The sequence below is a fragment of the Annulohypoxylon maeteangense genome (genome assembly GCF_022496945.1).
Source record: "Annulohypoxylon maeteangense strain CBS 123835 unplaced genomic scaffold GGS22scaffold_23, whole genome shotgun sequence".
NCBI lineage: Eukaryota > Fungi > Ascomycota > Sordariomycetes > Xylariales > Hypoxylaceae > Annulohypoxylon > Annulohypoxylon maeteangense.
The window spans coordinates 289,220-313,612 of NW_025953270.1; the positions used below are offsets into that span (position 1 = coordinate 289,220).

Consider the following 24,393-nt stretch of genomic DNA (forward strand, 5'->3'; position numbering starts at 1 on the left):
CACTACCGATTACTAACTATAGTGTTTCCCCCATGTCTTAGATCCTTTGGATCGTCATTTTTATCTTGTACTATTTCTTTTGCTGACGGAAGGCTTCAGATCCACGACTACATCAACAACCCGGATCAGGACTTCGCTACCACAATGTCCAAGCCGCAGAAGTACAAGAGTTCCGCTGAGAAGGGTGTTGCCGTGCCCAGCACCGCCGAGGACTCGGAGTACAGTCCTTACATCATCCCGTACAGTAGAACTGGTTCTATTCGCAACAGCAACGGAGAATGGTTCACCACAGCTACCATTAATGTCCCCATCTCTTCCAAAGCGGCTCCTCCCGTTTACATCAGCACAAGAGATGGAAGTGTTATCCCTCAAGGCCCCGCTCAAGACAAGGAACAGGAGGCCCGCAAGGAGCAGAAGGATGGCAAGGAACCTCAGCGTTTCTACCCCATGTCCCCTGGTGTTTACACCAAGCAGGGTCCTAACAAGAAGACTCTTTGAAGCAGTGGACTGGTTCGTATTTCTTATGGCGATTTTAACATGGAACTGGGGTGAACTAAATCGTGAGCCATTCTGCTAACACTCTTCTTTGCCCTAGGTAACAACGTCGTTTCGCACGTTTCTCGTTTCGTTTCTACCTGTAAACCAAGCACGATTCGTTTACAAAGAAACGCCCGAACAGTTAATTTCGAATTCTCGTTCGCGAAGCCAATTTTTGGCGGCCCGGTTCCTGGCAGCCTACTGCGGATGATAATGATCATGATCATGGGACACGACTGGACTGGAGTTACTGGTGGATTGGCATTCTTGAGGTCATTGTGAGCTGAGAAGGGATTGCGTACATTTTGCTGAACACGGATGGAAAATGGGCGAGAAAATTACAAAAAAAGGGTTGCACTGACACGTTGTTTCCTTATTCACCTTTCCTGTGTATTCGACCGGCGACATCGAGACGATGGGTAGTTAGGCACAACAATCTACTCGCCGAATCCGTTTTCCTAAACCATAAAAGTGTTTACTACAAGTGCTGGTCGACGCGACCGTGTGAGTAACCGATCAGGGGGTACTTAACCTGCTATTATCCTAAAATAAGAGGTAAGTAAAGGGACCATTGAAAGACGGAAAGAGGAACATGGAGGGATTTACACCTTACTGAAGTATAAGGGAGCCTAGAGAGCTCGTCGCCGCAGGTAGGCAATATACAAGTAACGATGATACCTACAGCTTATGGGCCACAGTATTCCTTTTACCCCCTGTCCGACGAGAAGGTCACGAATATCCTAGGATATCAGTCTGATTCTTATACCTACCTAGGGACGTATCGACAGCATTCAGATTTACCGAAAAAACCCAAACGACCCTGAACATCCCTCGACTCCCAACACCCTAACCACGATGCAAACCCTCATAACCCGCCCTCACCAAGCTGTCCGGACCATTAACATCACCGACCCCAGTCCAGTAAAACAACCCACCCAACCCCATCTGTCTCACATACTCCGCCTTCATCCTCACTGTCCTCGGTACATCGAAACTCACAAACCCCTTCCCACCGGGCGCATTATCGACATAACTCGCCGCAGCGACGTTCTCATCCACAGCCGCGTCCCGGATCCACTCGGGCGGCAACTCGTTGTAATCAAGCTCCGCGGCCCCGGTAAACGGCTGTCCGACGCCCCTGGCGCCCGTAAACGAGCGCGCGTACGCGGGAACCCCCAACACGAGTTTCTGCGCGGGAAAGCCGCGCGCGAGGAGGAAACTCGCACCGCGGTGGCAGCTGTGGCGTAGGCCGGGGTGTATGGAGTTTTCGTCGCCCGGTTGCCGCAGAAGCTGCGCGTGGTGGCCGCAGACGTTGGTCCAGGGGCCGTTGAAGTCGTAGCCCATTAGGTTTAGGGTGTCGAGGAGTTGAGCGGCGAGGGGGATGTTGATGTTTTTTAGGCAGTATTCGCCGACAGGGAGGGCTGTTGTGAGGAGGTATTGGGGGGAGGGGAGGACGGAGCGTAGAGCTTGTAGGAGCTGGATGTAGTTTGTGCCGGCTTCGGGCGTTGTGGGGTGCTCCCAGTCTATGTCGATGCCGTTGAGCTGGAATTGGTCGACAAATTGCCGGCAGGAGTTGGCGAAGGTGGTGCGGAGGGCTGGGTCCGCGGCTATGGCGGGGAACTCGGCGCTGCCGCTGCCGCCGCCAACGGAGATCAGGGTTTTGAGAGTGGGCTTGCGCTGCTTAAGCTTGGCAAGGGCGCGGAGACAACCGGTTTCGCCGTCGACGGGCTTGGTTAGGTCCGCGTACTCGTCGAGGTATTTGAGGGTTCCGTCCGGGTTCAGTAGCACGAAGGCATAGAAGATTTGATCGATGCAGTCGAGTTGCAGGGATGAGGGGGGGAAGCCTTTGTACACACGCCAGCTGGGGTAGTACACTGTGTTGAGGAAGGTCGGAGGTTGGTTGGACATGGTTATGATGATGTGATGTGATTTACTAGGGGATCATGGTATTGTGAAGAATAGGATGAATGACTAGATTGGCGATGCTAAATACAGAAGTCGAGGTCCCTAACGTGAATGTCATTACCTCGGCGTGGCTTGAGATGGTAACACAGGCACTCGAGCTCTTTCCGAATCATGACAAATGCCTCAAGCCGCGGTTTCTATTTAGCTCCATTTCATGACTAGAATCTCTATTTTCTGGGCCCTCTGAAAGGCTAAGTTTGATATGACACGGCCCTTTTTTTGATACGAGAACGGCGTTTAGGAAAGAATTATCGTGTTTGGCTTTAATCGAGTTGGACGGCAGAAGACGGAACATGCTAGTTGATATATGTAGGTATGCACTTAGTAGTGCTGCTTTTTCACGACGAAGATGTGTAAAATTTGAATCACTCCCATTTGATTTCGCTATATGTCCATGACACGTTGAAACATTCATTCATTCACATTTGATATTCATAGATCCAAGAGATAATAAATACAAAGATAAAATTCTACAAGGAGAAGAAAGATACAGATATGAAATATATTATACTAAAGAGGGTGTGCCTATTTTAGCCGGTTATATGAAAAAGACCCGTAATCCATGCCCGCCTAGATGCATTTATATGTAATTAGAAGGAAGTAACCATGTTGATAATCGCAATCCCGCAAACCTCGCAATTTAAACACATTAAAACAAAACACCAACGAACCAACTTCATCTCATCTTGGCACTTTGCACTTTTTGACTTTTGCACCTCGTCATCGTCTCATTAAATTAGCCGGGTCTTCCCAGGTGGATAGTTGAACATTATCGAATGATTTAGAAAAGATGATAGCATCCGTTACGGACACCACATCTCGACTTTAACGTTTTCTAGATCGTCGAGGACCTTGAAGTCCATCCCGGTCTGTTTGAAGGAAACGATGATCATGTCGAATCCTTCGAGACTTGACTTGTTCCAGTCGTCCATATCTAGACGAGGAATGTTAGGGATGGCGCTTTGTCCAACTAGCGAATCGGCAAACATGACATCCACGCGTCGCGAGTCCGCGAGCGTCTGGATAAGTTTCAAGCCTGGGGAATTGCTAAGGTGAGACTGGCCAGCCTTGAACCCGACGCCGACCACTAGTACCCGCGGCCGAGCGCCCTTAAATTGGCTAATTTGTGATGGCTGCTCAATTGTCGTGTTGTTGCTGATGAAAAGGCCATCGTTTTCGATGTCTTGCGGCTTGTCCTGGAAAAGGGCATTTATAGCTCGCTGACCAATCCTCTCTGGCCGTTGCCACATGGTCTCGGTAGCCATCTTCAAAAACGGGAATTGGCTGTTGGACAAGAGGTAGTACGGGTTGACCGGAATACAATGTCCTCCGACACCAAGACTGGGCGTGAATGGCGTGTAGCCAAAGGGCTTCGTAGCCGCCGCTCTGCACACCTCGTAAGGGTCGATACCATGATCGATGCAAGCATCTGCCATTTCGTTGGCGTACGCGATAGCTACCATTCTCTGGCAGTTCTCATAGAGCTTGGTCATCTCGGCCGCCTCCGGAGTGGAGACGGGAACGATGGTGTCAAATACGCGCGAATAGAGACGAATGATGGCGTTGAGAGATCCCGGCACGACGTCATCTAATCCGGAGAGGACCTTGGGAATTGTCTTCATTGGTGGGTCCGTTCGTCCAGGGTCGACTCTCTTTAGAAGGATTAGTAAGCCTGCTGATTACAAGATTTGATTCGTTCTTCGGACTTACCTCTGGGGACATGCCGGCGAAAAAGCCCTTTTCTTGAGCCAAAGGACCAAGTAGTTGTCTCGTCATTCCGATGGCGACTGAACTTTCGATTACGACAGTTGAGCCCGCACGAGCATATGTGCGAATGTTCATTAAGGCGCTCTTCACATAGGAAGTATCGATTGTCTTGTCGGCCTTAAGAAGCGTTGGCACTGAGATGAGGAAATGGGTGGCCTTGGAGAGGTCTCGAGGGTCAAGGGTAAAGGTGGCTCGACTTTCTTCGCCGCCATGCTCTGCCTGAACTCTTTGAAGTTGTTCCTTGGAGACATCGAAGCCAAGCACATCATACTGAGTCGAAAAACTACCGATAAGCTGTGTACCGACGTATCCACATCCGATCACTGCCACTAAAGGCTCTTCATCTTCTCTGATGTGATCAGAGCTAGCTGACTTCAAGGCTTGTTGCCCATCTGCCTCGGATTGGAAAGTGCTATACTGGGGGGTGCTGGGCGGCGAGGTCTCCTGGCTTGGCTTGTCGCTCTGCTTTAATGCTTTAATGGCTAGGGAAAGGTCTTGGACCGAAAAGGATCCCCGAATATCCTCCACAACATCGTCTACAACAAGTCGATGCATTTTGAGTCTTTAACAAGAAAAAGAGAGTATTGTTTGACAAGTGCTTTCGAGAGTTGGTCTGCCGGAAAGCGCCAAGAGAGAGGGAATTGGGTCGGAACAAGAAGAGAGTTCAAAGAACGATTTTCGACAAAATAGGCTTGCAATCTGGATGAAGAACAGAACGAAACTTACCTCGTAGGGATGAGACAGGGAATATAAAGTATTCAGACTTGAGGGGAATGGCATCATAACTGACTCAAGCCTAGAGCGAGTACAAAATTCGTCTCTCTGATCCATTATCCATTACTACTACATACAACCGACGATCGATCTAGAGGAGCCGCCTAATCTGGAACCGACTCAACACAACGAACTGTTTACCACATTCTCCAATACGGCCGAAGCTGTGGTCTCGCCCCTTTCTGGCACGTGATATGGTCCCGGGTTGATGTTGAAGCATATTCCCACTAACCGTTAACTCGAGCTCTAGCTAGAAGTGGAGAACTAGTACGAGTCATGGCATCGCGATCGATTTTTTAGTCTTCTCCCTCTATATCGTTAACATTACTTTACGCCCACACCAACCACGCTACCTGGCTAGGTGGTAAGTTTGATGAAAAATCCGAATGATTATATCGTTCTAGACTCCCATACCTTCACATATGGCCTGAGGCCGCGTACGATCAAGTCAACGTTTCCAGCTTATTGGCTCTTGACAGCTTCGATATCATATCGTATATATTAATTTGACCGACAAGCTTGTAGCTATTCGTTCCCGTTCGCGGGGAAAGCAGCAGAACTCTCCTACATCCTGGCACGACAGCTACCCAAGCTTCGAGATTCGACTACCCACATAGCCGATTCTAATACGCAGGTTTCGTGGGGCTGGACTCTTGCTTTCTTACTCGGTTCCAGGTTGTAGCTTGAGGCCGCCACGCCGTGGTAAATGTCTATCTTGCCACTGAAGCTAGGCGTGATCTAGGGTCGATTTTTCCCATCCTCATCATTTCGAGCTGATGCGATTCGTCGGTAACCTAGGGCGACACTAGCATTATTCATTCTGTCTGAACCAGTTTCGATGTTTCGTTTATTATATTTCATTTCAAGTATAGCCTCTTGTGATATTATGGAGATTGATGTCAGTTGTCTGACTCGGGGATCTGGCATGGCATCGCCGCGTCCTCTGGGTTTTCATCCCCGGCTATATGGACCCTTAATTTTCAACGGTCCGGATAGGCTAGAATCCGCCAAGTGGTTCGTCTGAATCTTTAAAGCGAAGTCTAGTCAAAACTCAATCTCTTGCCTTGGAATCCACCGGCATAGATACATATGCAGGGCCTCGCGAACTCGCTACTCCTGGATTTTCCCAGGCCTCTTGGCCTTTTGAATGACCTAACAGCCCCGTTTCTCTACGCAATGATTTCCTGTTACCGGACAAGACGTCCGGCCTAAGGCGTAGCTATAGTAGTAAACCTTGTTGATAGCTACGATAATCCTTCGATGTGTTCATCAGGGTCCAGTTTACCATTCAGCTGGGTTGGGCAGCTCTGGCCTATGAGCCAAGATTTTGCCCACACTTTTTCGGACCTTACGGCCTTGTATCCTCGGATCTCCCGTCCTGGGCCTTGCCGCTATACCCCCTGAGGCGTCAGTAGTGACTACAAAGAGATACACAGGAGCTCATCCCCCTCTCAACATGACTTGCCTTCCTTCATTTCTTCTCTTCCCAGGAGAAAGCTTTCTAGTCATTCATTAAAACCAAGCTAGTAACGCTTGAAGCCTCTCGTTCTCGAGCGCCTCTGTTCTTCCCTACGGCCTCCAACCTATTCTCTCACTACCCGTCGTGATCTCTTCGACCGCGCCCGGTGTTTGTGATCGCGTGATCCGTATTATTTCTCCTTAGTGTTCTCGTGTTTTTTTGTTTAATCATAGTTTCCCGTCGGTATACAACGGTTGCCAGGTCACGATAAGCACCCTGACCATGCCTGGTCAGCCTATGAGCAGAGTATGTCAACCACTCCTGACGTTGAATACTTCTAACCTAACCGCGGCGAATAGAAAGAGAGCAATCCGTTCTCTGACAAACATGAACAACATGAACGCTCTTCGATAGAAGGGTCATCCGCAGACCCTTCAAAGGCGTCTAATGTATATCCATCGTCTCGAACGTTATCTCACCATGAAGGGTCTGAGATATTCTTCACGCCGCTTGCTACCCCTATGCCAGGGGAAGCTATCGGCTCCGATGTTGCGATGGGATTATCTCCACAGTTCTTCGAGAAAGGTGCGGATGCAGACCGGCTTCCTAGCGCATTAGGGTCACCGACGTCTCAATTTTCGTCTTCGGTACCTACGACACCTTCGACGGCTCTGTCTGAGGTTGAGTCCGAATCTGACGGTGAGCGAGAAGTAGATATTCATAATCTACCTCCTCTTACGGTCAACATAACGAGTTCAGCCATAGCCGCTGAGGCTATAGACCCCGAACTCATAAGGAAGGGAAAAAGAAAAGTCAAGATACACAAGTACATGGCGATAGCTTTCATCTTCTCCTTGAAGTGAGTAACACCCTTATTTTTCCATCTCATTCGTGTAAAAGATAAAAAATAAAAAACTTACACTATCTAAATAGTTTCATATTGATCTTTGCGACTTGGTATTGGCCTAGATTCTATTACCTTTACCTGCCACTGATTTCATTGCCACTTGTTCTAAACTGTGTCATGATCTTCGATGTCATTGTATGGACCTTGAAAAACAAGGTTGTCAAGCCGAAGAAGGTCATACCCGAGACCCCGGAAGACTTGGTTCTATTGATGCCTTGTTACAACGAAACCTTCGAGGAGTGTACTAGGTCGCTTGACTCACTCGTCAATCAAGTCAACATCAGCCAGCACAAACAAGCGATCATGGTTATCTGCGATGGTAAGGTCCGCGGGCCTGGTATGGAGAAGTCTACCGCCGACTATCTTCTACAGGACATATTCGCCGATCAGACCGAGCGGAGGATGCTTCGTGCTGCATATGTCGCATGGGATGGGCAGTCGATGGATGTCGAAATTGCGAGAGGAATGTACAAAGGCATACCATTCTACTGCATCGTCAAGCAGCAAAACCAAGGCAAGCGAGACAGTTTGATTGTTGTTCGGTCATTCGTCCACAACTTCAATGTACGCCACAGACGTCCAAAGGTTATCTTTAACCCCGAATTCTTCAAGTCCATGACCGACTTCCTTGTCAAGGATGCACACATCAAGCACTGCGAACTGCTCATCGGTATGGATGCCGACACGGTGTTTGCGAAAGACTGTATTAGCCATCTCGTTGACGAGTCTCACTATCCCGGTACCGTCGGTGTCTGCGGTTACGTTGCCGTTGATTTCTCAACTGGCAAGTGGAACATCTGGTCCATCTATCAAAATGCTGAATATACCATCGCCCAAGGATTACGGCGTCTTCACCAGAGTCTCTGTACCAAGAAAGTATCTTGTCTACCCGGATGTTGCCAAGCGCTTCGTGTTTGCGAAGAGACGTGTGGTGACTTTATCCTTGTCCAAGAATTCGGCTACCACCCAAAACCAACAGACGGCATCATCAAGCGTATCCGCGCTACGGCCTCCGAGGACCGCAACCACGTGTGCTTGATGCTTATGACGTTCCCCAAGGCCAAGACACGACAGGCTTTGAGAGCATACGCCTTTACAGATGTCCCTCACACACTCTCGGTCTTCCTCAGTCAGCGTCGCCGATGGACGCTCGGCGCAACAGGAAACGATCTAATGTTACTCGTCGAAGCATCGTGGAGATTCAACCTTTGGGAACGAATTGTCGCACTTTCTAACTGCCTGACCTGGGTCCTTAACTTCTTCGTTATTGCCAGCTTGGGTGTCATGATCTACGCATTCATGCGTGAGTATTTCCCCTCCCAGCGTATTACCTAGGTATCGGTATCTAACATATACATCATACAGACCAACCGGCGTGGATCATCTTGATTTTCGCGTCTATTATGATCATCCCCCTTTGCTTTTACTTCAGCATGGTGTTCTGGTTGTGTCGTAGCTGGGATGAGCGGCGCCAGTTCCTCATGGGCTTAGTCATTTTCACCACGTGCGGCCCTTTCATCAACATCTGTGTGACCATCTACGCGTGCATTTACATGGACAACTTCGGTTGGGGAAAGACGCGCAAGGTTATCGAGGAGACCGAGACGGGTGAAGCTGAGGAACCTGACTGGCAGGCACAGCTCGACCGATTCGAGGACGCGCTTAATAACGATGAGAAGATCGTCGGCACCCTGGTTCCTGACGTAGAGAATCAACTGGATCCTGCAGTTTACCGAACGCCGTTCACGGTGCCGACTCCGGATCCGAGCAGGCTTACGAGCAGAAACCCTAGTTATAATCTACAGCCGCCTACTCCTCCTACCGGGACCACGGAACCGGAGCCTAAACCTACCCATCTTCAGGTTCCGGGCACATTTATCACCGACAGCAGGACTGCCAATTACTACTTAACACGTCCCGCACCCACTCACATGCCTCCCCATGTCCTTCACGACATCGAAAAAGCAGCAACGTAACGAAATCACATCAAAAATGATTTATGAACGGTGGTAATTTAATCAAAAAGTTGGAAAAGTTCGTCGACAGGCTTAGTTTCTAGAGCCACCATCTTTCGCTTCCCTTCCTTTTCTTATGTCTCAATGTCTTATGTTTGCGACTGCAAGCTTTGGACTACATTTTGGCGCTGCGCGTACGGGAAGCTAGAAGAGTAAGATTTCATGATGCACAGAATGAAGAGATTATGAAGGCTAAAGTTAAAAAAAGTTTACTTTTCTTTTGGATATTTCCTTGCGTTGGTTGGCCATTTAGTAGGGCCGTTAGTTGGAATATACTCCAGCGTACCAATCGTTGCTCTAATTATAGTTTATTATTGTATATACCATACACCATATATCTAGTTGATGGGTGTAGATATGATGCCTCGTTGTAGTGGCCTAAGGAAAGATTAATGTTAATATAAATACTATCGCTATGATAGCGACTATCTTATTTAGTTCAGTCGTGTGTTTATGTATCGGGCATGTGATATCATCCTCTTAATGATGATGTCTTATGAGCAGTGGCACTCAAGTAAAGGGGCCAAAGGTAAAAGCCACAGCTATTGTCAGATAATTCCTAGCTTGTAGGTTTCAGGAAGCTCTAATTGTGGGAGTATATTTCCAAGGTTCACATAATATTGAAGCCATGGCGGTTAACTCACAAGCCACCCGCAATCCAAAACCTTACTGTCGACATCAGAGAAGCTTTCCTTCGGAGACTACTCTCATACGCTACTACATATATTAGCACTCGCCGTCTTTTATCACTCTCATTCACTTACCTACCTACCTATTAAGCAAACAACATATTCAAAACTCCCAATATCCACAACAATCCAACACAATTTAAAGCAATTTACAATGGCTATATTTGTTTCCACGACTAGACATCGGTCTAGAAGGCCAGTTGAACGGCTAGTTGAACGGCAACCCCCGGAATGGGACAGTTCCCAATTTTTGCCATTCGTATTCTACCTATTCATAGGGCTCCTATGTTGGTACGCCCTTGTCAACATTGCTAAGGAATCATTTGCGGGTGAGCTACACAAAGAAAATAACGCGACGGCTCTCTTATACCAACGCACGTAAGTTTTCATCTCTCCTGCAAGCAAACACATCACGAAACGACTAACAACCTACCTACCTAGAACCCCAACTGAATCCGCACACGCACCGGCGATCCCAACGCCAAGCGGGATGCCCCTCTTCGACCTCCCGCGCGGCCACGTCGGGGACCTCGAATACGGCGTCCCGATCTTCACGTGCCGGAACCCGGGACAGATCGCGCTGACATTCGAAGACGGGCCGTCGCAATACACGCAGGATATCTTAGACCTGCTGGACCACTACGATTTCAAGGGCACGTTCTTCATGACAGGCACGAACACAAGCGTGGCGCCCGCGGCGCGACACACGCATATCGACGACGAGGAGACCGGGTGGCCGGCGCTGCTGAGCCGGATCCACGAGACGGGCCACCAGTTCGCTTCGCACACGTACACGCGCGCACGGCTAGACGGGATCAGTTCGCAGGGCGTCGCGGAGGAGATGGTGTATAACGAGATGGCGTTCCGGAACGCGATCGGGTTGATCCCCGCGTACATGCGACCGCCGTTCGATGTGTGGCGCGATCCAGCTGTGCGCGAGCAATTGGATGGGCTGGGGTATCATATTATTCTGCATGATATCGATACGCGGGATTACGAGAACGATGGGGAGAATACGATCCAGAAGTCGGTTGAGATCTTTAATAATGCGATTAGGTTCGATGGTAACGGGTCGTATATCGTGAGGATGCAGGACACGAGGCAGTGGACTGCGATGAAGCTGCTTCCGGCTGTGCTGGAGTCGATGGAGGTGAGGGGGTATAAGGGGGTTACGGTGGGGCAGTGTCTTGATGATGCTTTCTTTTATTGGTATAGACAGCCCGAAGCGTGATGGGATGGAGTCTCGCATAGTAGCGATTGGGTTATCTACCTACCTAGGTATGGTTAGGGGTTAGAGCGTGTATTGGGGTACAATTTAACTTCAATTTCCCCTTCCGGAGAGGAATGTTTGCTCGTATGTGACAGTGTGGCATGGGGTCAAGTTTGCCCACCCGAAGACGATGCTCGTTCCCGTCGTTCAGTGTTCAGTGTACTTGTGAATATCCACGACGATGATGTTTTAAGTTGGAATTGGTATTAACCACCATTTGAACTATAAATCAAGATAGTCAAACTAAATATCGCTCGATCATCGGCCGAACGACGTTTAGTTAGCGCCTTCCTTCAGCCGCAAAATTCGGTAAGATCGCCCTATCTTCCCAAGTTCCCAAAGCTTATAAGCGAGGTGGTAGGTACCGCTACGGCAGGTAAGTCACGGTAAGTGAGACACCCTTGTAATACAGGCTACCTGGGTACACTTCCGCCGCTAACCTGAACCAACGAGTGCTGATTGGAGCGCATAGAATACAATTAGTGACTAGCATCGCCTGTCTGCCGAGGTCTTATCGTTATGTAGCACGTTTTTCCTAGAAAAGAAAGTTCTACTAACTAAATATATAATAGCTAAAGCATCAGCTGTCTTTAAACCCAAAATCGAATGAGACGAGGCTTAGAACAATACTAAGCAAAGCTTGGCCGGCTCTTGATCGGAGAGGCTCTCGAAGCTTAACAAGAAAGAATCCCTGCTTGGGGTGGGTTTTCTTTCTCGCGTGGTGATCTGATCCCCCATCTTACCCCTTCCAACCCAGCGGAATGTTGCTTTGTGGGGGCTCCATGGGGAGAGGAGTGAGGAGAGAGAGAGGAGATGACGCATCCCTTCGGCTTCCCCATCCCACCCCCTTGCCTTTGTTCGGAACCACCATGCTTGCATATTTGGAGATTCGGGGCAGCGGGGTTAGGCTTCAAGAGTAAAAGAAAAGAAGATGAAGAAACAACTTCGAATTATTTCTTCGGTACCGTATTTGGTCCATGGATCCCAATCCCACCCCTTGCACTTCCTGCCCTCCCCAGATTCCTGGTTCTTTGTCATCTTTCTACCCAGAGCTGCTGGGTTAGCCACCTCGGTCTGATATCGGGTACGAGACATGGCGAGGACCGGGACTTGTGATCAGTTTCCTCCAAGTTATTGGCTCATTGGCTCCGACGCAAAGGTCATGTTGTGACGCGACCCTAAGCCGTAACGGGTATTACGTTAGATGACTTTCTTTTTTCCCCTACATATAGGAATTTTTATTAGGTATATATCTTGTAGATCACCCCCTCTCCCGTTTGTCTTCGAGGCGTTTAGAAAACCTCTCACACCATTGACAAATTCTTTCACGGAAGGGAAAAGTGAAACTCATATACGAATGTGTTTATATGAATGTATATGTCTCAGCGGTGTTGACAAATCGATCTCACGTTGCTATAAGCAAGGAGAGACAAGATGGAGAGGCTACCGGGCTTGAATGTAGCCAACTTCTTAGAGAAACGCCAGCTACTCATTGCGATCAATTGTATCGCGGCGCTGGTACGTACTGGCTTTGCTTTTTCTCGCGAAACAGCGAAATATCTCCTTTCGGGTCCCCAATAGGCTAACCCGTCATCCGCCACAGTCCATTTTCTTCTTTGGATATGACCAAGGTATGATGGGCGGTGTAAACAACGCCAAGGATTATATCGATCTTATGGGCTTTGGTCACGTCGACCCGGTATCAGAAGAACCCATCATCACGGACAGTCTGCTTCAGGGTGGAATCGTCTCGGTTTATTATCTAGGCACCTTATTCGGTTGTCTAGGTGGAGGATGGGTTGGCGACAAAGCTGGCAGAATCAAGACAATCGCTTTAGGAGCTGCCTGGGCTATTGTAGGTGCCGCCTTGCAATGCTCAGCCCAGAATCACAAGTGGATGATCTGCGCTCGTGCTGTTAACGGAATTGGAACTGGTATACTTAACGCCATTGTTCCAGTCTGGTGAGTCTTTTTTTGTCACTCATATTCCCAATAAAAAATAAAATAAAATAAAAATTAACACAATACTCTTCAGGGCAACTGAGACGGCGGAACACACTTCAAGAGGCCAGTTCATAGCCATCGAGTTTACTCTGAACATTTTTGGCGTCGTTGTCGCTTATTGGCTCGAGTTTGGTTTGTCGTTTATCGACAACGGTAATTCGGAAATCCGGTGGCGATTCCCTATTGCGTTCCAGATCATTCCCCTTCTTGTGCTCCTGGGATCGGTATGGTTCTTCCCCGAATCGCCGAGATGGCTTGCCAAGGTTGGCCGTGTCGAGGAGGCTCGATTTATCCTTTATCGTCTGCGAGGATCTTCCCAAGAAGATCGTGAGAGGGCAGAGCTGGAATTGAACGACATTAACAACATCGTTGCGCTTGAGTCTAAAGAGTCCAAGAAGAATTCGTATTTGCATATGCTATTTGGCATCGGCTCAGGAGATCTACACACTGGGCGTCGTGTCCAACTTGTTATCTGGCTTCAAGTCATTCAAGAATGGGTTGGCATCGCCGGAATTACTGTGTTCGCCCCTACCATCTTCCGTATAGCTGGCTTCGATACGTTTAAGAGCCAATGGATTAGTGGTCTTAACAACATCTTCTACATGTTCGCCACGCTTATCTGTGTTTTTACATTGGATCGCATCGGCCGTAGGTGGACACTGTATTGGGGCGCAGTTGGCCAAGGAATTGCCATGTTCCTCGCCGGCGCCTTCTCCAAGCTAGGCCAAGATGCGACAGCAAGAGGGGAGATTGGTAAGGCCCAGTCTTACGGAGCCGCTGCGGCGTCTTTCATCTTCATTTTCACATCCGTCTTTGGTGCTACGTGGTTGACGGTACCTTGGCTATATCCCGCTGAGATATTCCCTCTTCAAGTACGAGCAAAGGGAAATGCTTGGGGCGTCGTTGGTTGGTCTATTGGAAACGGTTGGCTAACGTTGCTTTGCCCCGTCATGTTTTCCAGTAAGTTGATCTTAAACATTTCCCCCTTTTTATATATTTTTCATATTTTTATTGGTGACTAAATCGTTATAGCTATCGGTTCCACGACGCTACACATCTTTGGCGCATGCAACATATTAGCTATCCCAATCGTCTGGGCTCTCTACCCCGAAAGTAACCAGCGGACACTCGAAGAGATGGATCTCTTGTTCGCTGCGCCCACTCCCTGGGTCTGGGATGCGGAGAAGAAGTTTGCGGAACTCAAGGAACAGCAGCCAGACCTTGTGAAGGCTGCAAGAAGAGGCGAACACGTTGTTGATCCTGAGACCGGTGTCCTTGTGCATCCCACAACTTCAAAAGCGGATGATGCTATCCACACCGAAAGCGAAGAGCATGTATCCCCTTAGATTCTTCATCACTTGAAATATAAGCAATACCTTAACGGATTGTGCTGCTTCCAAGTTGCATGTAACCTATTTTAGTTATCACAGTATTAAACTCAGACTAGAAATAGAAATCTTGGTTAATATAGTTTGTTTGTACTTCCCCAACCACGTTGGTTTTCAACCAATTAAATCTCACCCCACCAATTGAACAGATATAGCACGGACCACAGACACCGTGGCTAGGGCGCTGTGGCGTTCAAACTGAAATCTGATAACGCTGAAACGATCCACTTAGAATATTCTTCACTTGTTCATTTACAAAGATGAGAAACAAGCCGAGACGGAATTGTGGTGCTGAAACGTCTTTTTCCTATTATTTTCTCTCGGCATCACTTGGCATCGTGTCTTCTACGTAACAAGCTTCTCATCCCTGACTCCCAAGCCATCGTATCTCAGATTATCCCATCACAATGCCCGGGTTACTCTAATATTGAAGATATCCCATTCCATCACGCCGGACTCCACAGTAGTTGCCTAGGTTCTTCACCTAACAACCTAGACAATAAGTACTTTATTATAGATATCGATGGTGATACTAAAGCCCCGAATGTTTTGGCGCATCATCAAATTCATGATACGCCATCTGTTATAAGTTATAACAGGGGTATCAAACTGTGGTAAGATGTTAGTTCATGAATATGTCTATACTTTAGGCGATCGCCTACCTACTTCGGAGCTCAGTAATGTCCAGTAATCGTTCTGGTGTTTATTTCGATGCTATTGCCTGGCCTTCAGCGACTGCGGCACCATTCCTGGCGGCTTCTCCTTCGGCACCGTTGAATCCGATAGCACCATCACCGACCACCAAGGCAGGCGAATAAGCTCCAAGGTTGATGTTTAACGGGGCAGCGGCAGCGAAGGCCGCTAGGGTGGCAAGTACGACAGCGAATGTAGCCTTCATTTTGTTTTATTGGAGAAGGAATATGCGAAAAGGCGAGTTGGTTATTATGTTACTGAGAAGAAAAATGACCAGATCTGACGATAATGGAGAAAGTAATATGGTGCACCTGTGCACTTCTCTGGAAAGACAACTAAAAATGATACAAGAGAAGGTAAGTTGGGATGAAGAGAGCCGGCTGACAGAACAAGAGAAGAGAAGAGAGATCGAAGATCGTGGAGATGCCAACATTCTTATTATGTACGTTCCCCAGATCCCATCTTTGACGAACTCTCAAACGCACTGACAAGTTGATACAAGCTTCTAGTCCGGGGCAAGTTGAATACCCTTGACTATCAATGAAGTGCGACTGCTAAATCTGCCAAGCTTCGTCGCCAAGGGCCTCAGATCGGGCCAAGCCGTGGGATCTCCTACAGTTTGTCGCAAGCCCCACGAGCAATACTCCCATGCCGCGTCTGAGAGTGAAAAGAAACAACATTAAAAATATTTATCCTAGCAGGTGCCTAGGTAACTGTTTCGACCCGAACAGCACTATCGAATCGGAAAAGCCAATTACAAGCTTTTTAGAGAAATAACCGAAAAGCTTCGTGATAGCCCGACAAGGCCAAGACTTTACTAGACTACGGCACATACGTACGCGTATATTTCACTGTCTTAAGTCACAAGTTGGTAGAAACGAAAATCAACCTACTACCTAGTATTTATTATAATAACGAAATAAGTATTAGTAGCAATATTAGATCGGCTCAGTCACGGTGCGTCGATATGCCGTATTGCCAAGCTGTGTCATGAAAACCCTCTTAGCCAAACATGACACTCCCCAATAGCCAAAAATAAACCCAGCGTGCTCGATGACTAAGTCCCTAGAATCAAGTAGCAACCTTGAACAGAATTTCTCTCCACGGGACTTTGAAGGCTGGTAGACCAGACACCTACAAGTACTTACTAGGTACCTCGGATCGACAGTAAAATTTACGCCATGTACGTAGGTGAGAATTCGTTAAGTCAAAGAGGGGGGTATTCGAGTAGGGGGGGTATTCGACACCCCCACTTTTTGTGGTGAGACCCTAATCATATATGGTATAGCGCGGTACATTGGGAACTGAAAGATAAATTCTCAGCTTTTCATTATTGGTTCATGAAGCTTTAACTACTATTCTAGGTATAGCTTCCTAATAGTGACCAATGAGGTCCTACTACTAGACCCAGCTAGGATTAGTGCACTTTCCCCTTCTTGTCTAGCGCGCACAATATCCTCAATCTCTATTTCGGTAACCGCTAATCTTCTTGGGTTTAGCACATTTTGACTCGGACCTGACCAATTGACTTGCGAGTACGTCAACCCGGACAAAGGTTTTTTGCAGTCCCGATAACGTCACGTGATACTTTGGGAGTGGCGAACCAATCAACGAGCTCTATTGGGCGGGGAATAGCGTGTGTTTTAGGGCTAAAATAATAAAGCGCGGCCGAATAATTCCATGACGATCTATTGGCTAAAAGCTTGCGCTAAATGAAAATGGTCAGATGCAAGGGCCAATTGCGATAAAGGTCTAAAAATCCACAATTCCCGATTGGTATAATATAATTAAAGCTAATTGGCTATTATCTTTTTTAGCTTCATACGGCATAGCGTATAGTATTGAGCCTTCTGATTGGTTTAAGGTTCTTGAAAGAAAAAAAGAAAAAGGTACGTCGAATAAAGTGGCCCGTTTGGGTGAATCCACTTCTCATTGGTTGAGGTCTCACCACAAAAGTGGGGGTGTCGAATACCCCCCCTACTCGAATACCCCCCTCTTTGACTTATCCGCTCTCTATAATGCGGCTTGCCGTGTGGCTTCCAATATTACACCGTATTTTCCCGCTGTGGCTGGCAACAGGACCTTCGACGATTGTGATCGAAAGCCTTCATTGGAAGAAACTATAGTAGCCGCTCTCTTTATAAGAATTCTCTTTACTAAATTGTAGGTACCAATCCCTATAGCAACTTATCTACAGATCCGGCATATCCCTTAAGTAGCTCTCCAAGTTCTGCAACTCGATTCCGCGCCTCCTATTAACCGTACTACCCATATCCCACGCGACGCCCTTCCCCACCGCCCACACGTTCGTGTACTTAAGCATCCCATCATCCGGCCTCTTCCGCAGCTCCCCTTTCAAAAACTCCTCATCCCATACCTCCTCCACCCACTCCCCTCCAAACCTCTCCTTCACCAGCTCTTTAATCCGACTATACGACACCGTATCCCCGGCCACATAAACAACACCCTCCTCTCCCTCCCGCGGATCCAACAACATCTCCGCCGCAACCCTCCCAATATCCCCCGCCGTCGTAACCGACAACCTCCCCTCCCAACCCCCCAACGCCCTCACCTTCCTCCCCTCCAAATCCACAACCCCAAATTCCGGTTTGAACAGAAAACTCATAAAAAGTCCCGTCGACACAATACTCCACCCCACCGCATCCTGCGCTCGAAGCAAAGCCCGAACGCTTAGCTGCTCGTCGAACAGATCCTGCGCGCTGCCCTGGCCCACGACGTCGTAGTCGATGCCCCATTGCCAGGGAACATACCTCGCCACCCCGGCCGCGAGCGCCGCACGTGTGATTTTCGTCTGCGTTCCGGGGGGAAGGCCGAAACCGGAGCAGGAGACGACGGTGTGGAAGCGTTTAAACACGGCCGCGAGTTCGGCGATGGAGTCGCTGGCCAGGTCGCCGGGCTCGAGGGAGGCGTTTAGGGATCGCAGGTACGTGTTCTGCTTCCTTTTACTGGGGTCCTGGGTTTCGATCGTGGATTTTCTGAGGAGGATGGAGAGTTTGGTGGAGCTGTGTTTGGGATGCCGGGAGAGGGCTTCGAGGACGGATGTCCCGAGCTCGCCGGCGCCGAGGATGAGGATGGATGGGGGGATAGGCATTTTGGGGAATGTGGGATGATTTAATCTCGCTATTAGGTAGGTAGGTAGGTAGGTAGGTAGGTAGGTAGATTTTGCACTTCGTTTACGACGGCTTTGGGTGGGCTATGTGTTGCCCCTTTATAAATGTCAAAGGAATACACTAGAGAAGTATGATGACAAATGAACACTGGATCCTAGAGAACCCTGGGCAGATTCACATTTCCCACCCTACTACTACATACCTACCTAGTAAATAGGCGTAAGAACCAATCAAGATTTGACTGGACGATAATCTTCAAATTCTAATTAGTAATAGACTTAGGGATGAGTATGTGAAGTCTACTTAGACTTTAGGAGATAATAGGGGTTAGGTCATTAAAGTTGTTCAGACTTGCTTAACTCCGTATGTCTGGCTTGGCGAACGTAGGCGAATCAGGATTCAAGTTAGAAGAATCGATGATGAAGCTAGTTGACTGACGTCCGTCACATTTACCGAGGTCATATTCGAACATAGTAACAAGCAAATCATTAGTAGAGCAAACACAATCGTTCCCAATAACGAAATACATTAGATACAAGAGTATAAGTAATAATAGTATTACTTGTCATATGAGGAAAACAATGTTTCTAACGTAACCCGCTAGCAAATCTACTTGCCATAAGCCAAGCCAGGAAACTAGCGGAACACGCCGTACACGTAAGACAACACTCAATCATACAATCTGACCCATCCAAGACCCCCGACGGAGCCGTGTAACCTCTTTCAATAAGATATGCACTATTATCGCCTTAATCCAAAACTCTACCTGCCACGCCCGCGCCGCTCCTATCCTTCGTTTGCGTCTTTTTCAACGATCTGCCCAGCTGGATCTCATTTAAGAATGCCGCAGGTCTACCACTGCCCGAAGAGGCGCCCGGTAAATCACCTGCGGCTGGTGGCGGAGGCGGAGGCGGGGGGGCTAGGCCAGGAATTGGGGGCGGCGGAGGCGGAGCTGCCGCGGGAGCCCCGAAATCAGGCATGGGGGGAGGCGGTGGTGGTGCTCCAAGGCTTGCCTCGGGCATTGGTGGAGGTGGTGGAGGGGGTGCAGCTTCCGTAATAGGAGGTGGGCTAAACGGTGGCGAGGCTACAGCCGGCGAAGCACCGGCGGACTTATCGCCCGTAGCGGATAGTGGTCGAGGAGGTCCCATGGAACCGAACAGGAGCGATGCTAACTGGGCGGCGCCAGCAGCGGGGCGCTCGTCATCCGAGTCTTCGTCATCTTCTTCACTTCCAGAACCCCATTCGTCATCCGTGTCAGGTCTCTTCCGAGATGGTGCTGGCACCTTAGCCTCTTGGGTTATGCGGAAGAACGGGTTATTGGTGGAAACTTCAGGTTGAGATGGGGGTGGTGGTGGAGGAGGAGCGGGGGCGGGAGCAGCAGGCGCCACGGCGGGGACCGCTGCTGGAGACTCCGAGGATTGCGATAGCATCCGGCGGTAAGGATTGCGGCTCTCGGATTCGGATGGCGGGCTAGTGACGACTGAAGGGGGCGACATCACAGGCGCAGTAGGAGCGGGAGGAGGGGTGGCCTTACGTTCCAGCTCCTGGCTGCCGAGCTGACTACTACCAAGCGTAGGAGTAGATGCTTGAGGGGTGATCTGCTGTGGGCCTTCATCATCGTCTGACGATGACTCTTCCTCCTCCATCGCTGCGAGCTGTCGCTGTAGTTCGAGTTCCCGTTGGCGGGCGGCTTCGATCTCGGCACGCTGGGCGGCCAACTTTGCCTCCTTCTCTCTTGCTTCGGCCACAGCGGCCTTCTTCCTCTTCTTTTCTTCCTCTTTCTTGAGCTTGCCCTGGCGTACCTGCTCTTCTAGAGCCTTGAGACGGGCGGAAGCAGCGTCGCGTTCCTTGAAGACCTCTTCTTCTTGTCGTCTAGCCTCGTCCCTAGTTTAAAATTAGTATGGATGAACAAGGTTAAAATGGCACTATGCACATACTCCATTTTCTGAGTGGCTCGCTGTTGTTCTTCATGCTCTCTAGCGAGACGTTCTTCCTCAGCTTTTCTACTAGCCTCTTCCTCTTCAACTTTCCGTGCAGCGTCTTCATTTCTACCCCCTTTCCTCGAAGGCGGTGGTGGAGGTTTCTTGGCTTCCACCTTAGGCGCAGGGGGAGGTACGCCCTGCTCCTCGGCGATTCTAGCCTGCCGCTCGGCTTCGCGTCGCGCATCTTCCTCTTCCGCCTGGCGGAGCTTAGCAGCCCGTTCTGCTCTTTCGCGCTCTATTCGCTGAGCGGCAGTTTCTCCAGGTTTCGAAGGTGCCTTAATACCGAGTGCTGCAAGTCGCTCGGCCATACGTTGTTCTGCCTGTTGTTTGATAAACGCGGCTCTTTCTTCTGGAGTCTTGTATGACGAATACGAACCACCACTAGGAGCAGGGGATTGGGTGGTGGAAGGTGTGGCAGTACGAGTCGCCGACGCGGGACTGTCAAACCGGGCTGGTGGCGCCTCTGCTTTGACAGCTTCGGCTGTTGGGGCTCGCCCGCCCTTGCGATCTTGGGCTCTAATTCGAGCTGCTCGGCTCGAACGTTGCAAATCAAAGATGAAATCCCGAACCTCATCTTCGACTCCGAGAGCATCATCCCACCTCCGTTTCTCGTGTTCGTTGGCTGAACTTTGACCGCCTTCTTTAAGACTATCTTCGATACCTCGCGAAAATTCGCGTACGCTATCCTCGACATCCCGGACCATGCGCTCATTGTTCTCTTTCTCCGTTCTGACCTTGAGGTTCTCTTCTTCTAACCTCTTCTGCGCATCACCGTCGTCGCCACCGACATCCACCTTCTTACCAGTAAGTGCAGCAGTCCTCTGCTGCATCATAGCCTTGGCCCTGGCCTTAAGACGGTCCGACTCGGTTATTGATCCACCTGGCCCAGTACCAATGATATTAGAGGCACTTCCGGGATGAGCCTTCGCGTCTCTAAGTCGGAAAAGCTCAAGCTTTGCATCAGCAATAGCTTTCTCCGTCTTCCGAACCTGGGAAGCCAGTTCTGGGATCTTGTCAGTGAGATTCTGTAGTTGGCGCTTCAATGCTCTCCTTTCAGCTTCGGAATCGCCGCTCGCCAAGGCCGCATCGGGATGGTTGTCAATATCCTCCTGGATCCGTCGAATGCGACGATACAATTCCTCGGCCTCACGTCGATCACGCCTATCGAGGATATCATCCTCTTCAGCAGCTGCCTCATCCTTGAAGTCCATAGCATCTAGGAGAACTTGTTTCTCTCGAATCTTCTTCTTTAATTGATCGATGGACAACTCCTCGTTAGATGCCACAGACGAAGGTGACTCGGGTCGGGGTGAGGAGTTGCCGATCCTACGCCGCGCGCTTGATCTATATCCAACATCATCATCGTTATTCTTGAATACAGTCGCGTCCTTTCGCCCACCACCGAATCCACCAGCGGTTCCCTTGAATGAATGACTCTTTAGGTAGCTGACTCCTGTCTTCTGAGGGAGCAAGGCTGCTCCCGATGTCTTGCGGAAGTCAGACTCCTTGTTCAATAAAGACTTAATGGTGCCAAGTGACTCTGTGAAATTGCGCGTAGAAGGTGGCACAAGCTCGGGAGGCAAGACATTAGGCACGGGATAACCGTTAAGTTTTCTGTATATCAAATGCATAGCAACAGCAAACTCGTCGAGGTTAAGCTTGCCCTTGTTTCCGTTATCTGCAAGGGTCCAAATGCGCTCAAGATCGGTCTTCTCGAGACCGCTCTGGCCGAATATTTCAATCGCTTGGTCACCTCCAATGAAACCCTTACCTAGACCATCCCACGCGCGGAATAATTGATCGTAACGAGTTTTCTCGTCCTTAGTAATAGCCCAAGGAATCACAGCGTTACCAGATAAGCCTGCGGTGGTATAATTCTGCTGTTCACGACCCGCTTGCGGCATCATTCGGGCTTGCAATGCGTCGATATTAGGAAGACCAGATGCCGGAGCATTGACCAGGCCCCATTGTCCGGGCTGCCCAGTGGGCTGCGCATTTAGAGGAGCTATACCCGCGGGAGACAAGCCACCAGGGAAGCCCGTAGGCATCGGTGGCATAGGTGGTCTAGGTCCGTTGTATCCTGTGGGCTGTGGGTTGTTTAACCCTCCGAGGAATCCAGTTGGCTGAGGTTGCATTGCCTGGCCTGGGAATCCTGTGGGTTGACTTGGAAAGCCAGTTACCTGGGCTTGTAGTAACTGTGAGTTCGATGGTATGGGCTGAGGATGTTGTATTGTCGGCGGAGTAGAAGTGTTTTGTCTAGTGAAGTCGGGAGCATTTGCTGCAGCCCCCGAACTAGCCGCATCGTCTGCGATGCTGAAGTTGATAATATCGACCATGCTCGATACTTCGTTCTTGATATTTTCTGGCAAGTTCCCTGGGAGAGTTTTGCCTACGAGCTTCAAGTTGCAGAGGTACATAGCTAACGCAAACTCCGGAAAGTGAAGCTCGCCTGATCGAGTAGTATCTGCGAGCGTCCTATTTCAAGGTAAGATTAGATAGTCATCTATGGACGGGATGGCAAGATACTGTACCAGATATGCGATAGAGAATCTCCATCTAATCTTGACCTCAATAACAAGTCCCGAGCCTTCTCCCCGGACATGGTATTTTGGCCGTCACCCACGGCTGACGTGAATAAGGTCTCGAACTTGGCTTGATCCTGAGCAGTTATAAACGACAATCGGATGTTCGGGATTTTGTTTGTAGTCTTCGGGGCTCTTCGGCCCTTAGGCTGGGAATCGGACGCGCCGCCGGTCTTGAAGGAAGCAGCCATGGCGCTGAATCCCGTTGGCTGGGGATTTATCGCTGGTGCGAGTGTAGGCGCTTGCGCTTGGGGGGGAACTTGGGTGGTAGGTAAGGAAAACGAGTTCGGCTGGGCTTGCTGCTGTTGCTGCTGGTTAAATTGGCTTTGGAATTGCGAAGGAATCTGTGGCACCGGCGGAACGCTTGGTTGGAACCCCTGCTGAGCAGCAGCCTGACCTGCGTACCCCGTCAACTGAGGTGTTTGAAGATTCACAACAAGGGCGGATTGTTGAGGCATTCCTGTAAGTTGCGGCTGTAAGCCTTGAGGGGTTTGGGAGCCAGGATAGCCGGTATACTGCTGAGTTAGGGGAGCCTGCCCGTAGCCGGTCGGTTGCGGTGCGAATGGACTTGGCTGCTGTCCCGGTGGTTGTTGAGACTGTTGCCCTGGACCACCAGCTCCCATGCCGTATGTGTTGCCATACTGCTGCTGACCTGGCCGCAAGTTGTTGCCGCCCATGAACGAATTGGAATTAGAATACATGGTGAGAAAAAGGAGAATATTCTTATTCGAATCAACAAAGGAACTTGCTAAGAGTAGTAGAGACTGGATAAGGAGGCCCCAAAGGACCGAGCAAAGCTCCTTGATGATTATGTCAAGAAAGAATGAGAAAGTGTTGTGGTTGTGTTGTAGATGACGAAGCTGCTCTGCTCTAGAAATCAAATGGAACTTGAAATGGAAACCGAATAGGATTAGGATAAGGAGTGGCTTGGCATAATTTGGTCAAGAAAAAAATAGGTATCTGTGTACCTAAACCCTGTACCCTGCCACTTTCCTTACACTGGCTAACTGGCCACTAAAAGGAAGGTCCGAGGTCCTGATTTACGTTAACTGGGGGGGTTTTTGAGTGTGTACATATTGATGTACATATTGATCAAATTGCACAGACCAATTTTAGGGGGATACAGGGGGAGATATTGAGAACAATTAGAAACTCAGTGGCTGCCTCACGTGCTGACGTGCATTACCCATCCAGATCCCACTATGATTTACTGCTATAATTGTGTCAACT

At 49.3% G+C, this 24,393-nt stretch overlaps 9 protein-coding genes across 9 annotated transcripts; 4 read left to right on the forward strand and 5 right to left on the reverse strand.

Annotated features, from left to right (window-relative positions):
* The first annotated feature begins 5 nt into the window (after positions 1–5).
* On the forward strand, positions 6–1,078 carry GGS22DRAFT_174252 (uncharacterized protein). Its single transcript, XM_047963049.1, has 2 exons — positions 6–803; positions 900–1,078. The coding sequence occupies exon 1, from the start codon at positions 145–147 to the stop codon at positions 496–498; it is 354 nt and encodes a 117-aa protein (XP_047814636.1). The 5' UTR covers positions 6–144; the 3' UTR covers positions 499–803; positions 900–1,078.
* Positions 1,079–1,218: 140 nt separating this feature from the next.
* Positions 1,219–2,764, reverse strand: GGS22DRAFT_174253 (glycoside hydrolase family 18 protein). Its single transcript, XM_047963050.1, has one exon. The coding sequence runs from the start codon at positions 2,443–2,445 to the stop codon at positions 1,384–1,386; it is 1,062 nt and encodes a 353-aa protein (XP_047814637.1). The 5' UTR covers positions 2,446–2,764; the 3' UTR covers positions 1,219–1,383.
* A 541-nt stretch (positions 2,765–3,305) lies between these two features.
* Positions 3,306–4,824, reverse strand: GGS22DRAFT_182106 (nucleotide sugar dehydrogenase; the record flags this gene model as incomplete). Its single annotated transcript, XM_047963931.1, has 2 exons — positions 3,306–4,154; positions 4,213–4,824. The coding sequence occupies 2 exons, from the start codon at positions 4,822–4,824 to the stop codon at positions 3,306–3,308; spliced, it is 1,461 nt and encodes a 486-aa protein (XP_047814638.1).
* A 1,960-nt stretch (positions 4,825–6,784) lies between these two features.
* On the forward strand, positions 6,785–9,385 carry GGS22DRAFT_182107 (glycosyltransferase family 2 protein; the record flags this gene model as incomplete). The annotated part of the gene is made up of 4 exons (XM_047963932.1): positions 6,785–6,808; positions 6,862–7,361; positions 7,436–8,712; positions 8,775–9,385. 4 exons carry the CDS (start codon positions 6,785–6,787, stop codon positions 9,383–9,385), a joined length of 2,412 nt encoding a protein of 803 aa, XP_047814639.1.
* A 690-nt stretch (positions 9,386–10,075) lies between these two features.
* On the forward strand, positions 10,076–11,694 carry GGS22DRAFT_174260 (carbohydrate esterase family 4 protein). Its single transcript, XM_047963051.1, has one exon. It carries the CDS (start codon positions 10,604–10,606, stop codon positions 11,342–11,344), a length of 741 nt encoding a protein of 246 aa, XP_047814640.1. The 5' UTR covers positions 10,076–10,603; the 3' UTR covers positions 11,345–11,694.
* Positions 11,695–12,306: 612 nt separating this feature from the next.
* On the forward strand, positions 12,307–14,874 carry GGS22DRAFT_174263 (general substrate transporter). Its single transcript, XM_047963052.1, has 4 exons — positions 12,307–12,901; positions 12,987–13,345; positions 13,419–14,347; positions 14,420–14,874. Exons 1-4 carry the CDS (start codon positions 12,818–12,820, stop codon positions 14,731–14,733), a joined length of 1,686 nt encoding a protein of 561 aa, XP_047814641.1. The 5' UTR covers positions 12,307–12,817; the 3' UTR covers positions 14,734–14,874.
* Positions 14,875–15,267: 393 nt separating this feature from the next.
* GGS22DRAFT_192945 (uncharacterized protein) lies at positions 15,268–15,673 on the reverse strand (the record flags this gene model as incomplete). Its single annotated transcript, XM_047965334.1, has 2 exons — positions 15,268–15,384; positions 15,512–15,673. The coding sequence occupies 2 exons, from the start codon at positions 15,671–15,673 to the stop codon at positions 15,268–15,270; spliced, it is 279 nt and encodes a 92-aa protein (XP_047814642.1).
* Positions 15,674–17,564: 1,891 nt separating this feature from the next.
* On the reverse strand, positions 17,565–19,083 carry GGS22DRAFT_174268 (NAD(P)-binding protein). The gene has a single exon (XM_047963053.1). The coding sequence runs from the start codon at positions 18,578–18,580 to the stop codon at positions 17,660–17,662; it is 921 nt and encodes a 306-aa protein (XP_047814643.1). The 5' UTR covers positions 18,581–19,083; the 3' UTR covers positions 17,565–17,659.
* GGS22DRAFT_174269 (uncharacterized protein) lies at positions 19,084–24,229 on the reverse strand. Its single transcript, XM_047963054.1, has 3 exons — positions 23,113–24,229; positions 20,537–23,056; positions 19,084–20,483 (listed from the first exon to the last, which is right to left on the reverse strand). The coding sequence occupies exons 1-3, from the start codon at positions 23,862–23,864 to the stop codon at positions 19,349–19,351; spliced, it is 4,407 nt and encodes a 1,468-aa protein (XP_047814644.1). The 5' UTR covers positions 23,865–24,229; the 3' UTR covers positions 19,084–19,348.
* Between the last annotated feature and the right edge of the window lie 164 nt (positions 24,230–24,393).

Excerpts from the sequence above, each read along its gene's own strand:
- GGS22DRAFT_174268 (XM_047963053.1), bottom strand. The coding sequence starts at position 18,580 with ATGCCTATCCCCCCATCCATCCTCATCCTCGGCGCCGGCGAGCTCGGG.
- GGS22DRAFT_174269 (XM_047963054.1), bottom strand. The coding sequence starts at position 23,864 with ATGTATTCTAATTCCAATTCGTTCATGGGCGGCAACAACTTGCGGCCA. Across the intron at positions 23,057-23,112 it reads GATTCTCTATCGCATATCTG|GACGCTCGCAGATACTACTC; the intron begins GTACAGTATCTT and ends ACCTTGAAATAG. Across the intron at positions 20,484-20,536 it reads CGAGCCACTCAGAAAATGGA|GGACGAGGCTAGACGACAAG; the intron begins GTATGTGCATAG and ends ATTTTAAACTAG.
- GGS22DRAFT_174253 (XM_047963050.1), bottom strand. The coding sequence starts at position 2,445 with ATGTCCAACCAACCTCCGACCTTCCTCAACACAGTGTACTACCCCAGC.
- GGS22DRAFT_174260 (XM_047963051.1), top strand. The coding sequence starts at position 10,604 with ATGCCCCTCTTCGACCTCCCGCGCGGCCACGTCGGGGACCTCGAATAC.
- GGS22DRAFT_174263 (XM_047963052.1), top strand. The coding sequence starts at position 12,818 with ATGGAGAGGCTACCGGGCTTGAATGTAGCCAACTTCTTAGAGAAACGC. Across the intron at positions 12,902-12,986 it reads TCAATTGTATCGCGGCGCTG|TCCATTTTCTTCTTTGGATA; the intron begins GTACGTACTGGC and ends CATCCGCCACAG. Across the intron at positions 14,348-14,419 it reads TTGCCCCGTCATGTTTTCCA|CTATCGGTTCCACGACGCTA; the intron begins GTAAGTTGATCT and ends AAATCGTTATAG.
- GGS22DRAFT_174252 (XM_047963049.1), top strand. The coding sequence starts at position 145 with ATGTCCAAGCCGCAGAAGTACAAGAGTTCCGCTGAGAAGGGTGTTGCC.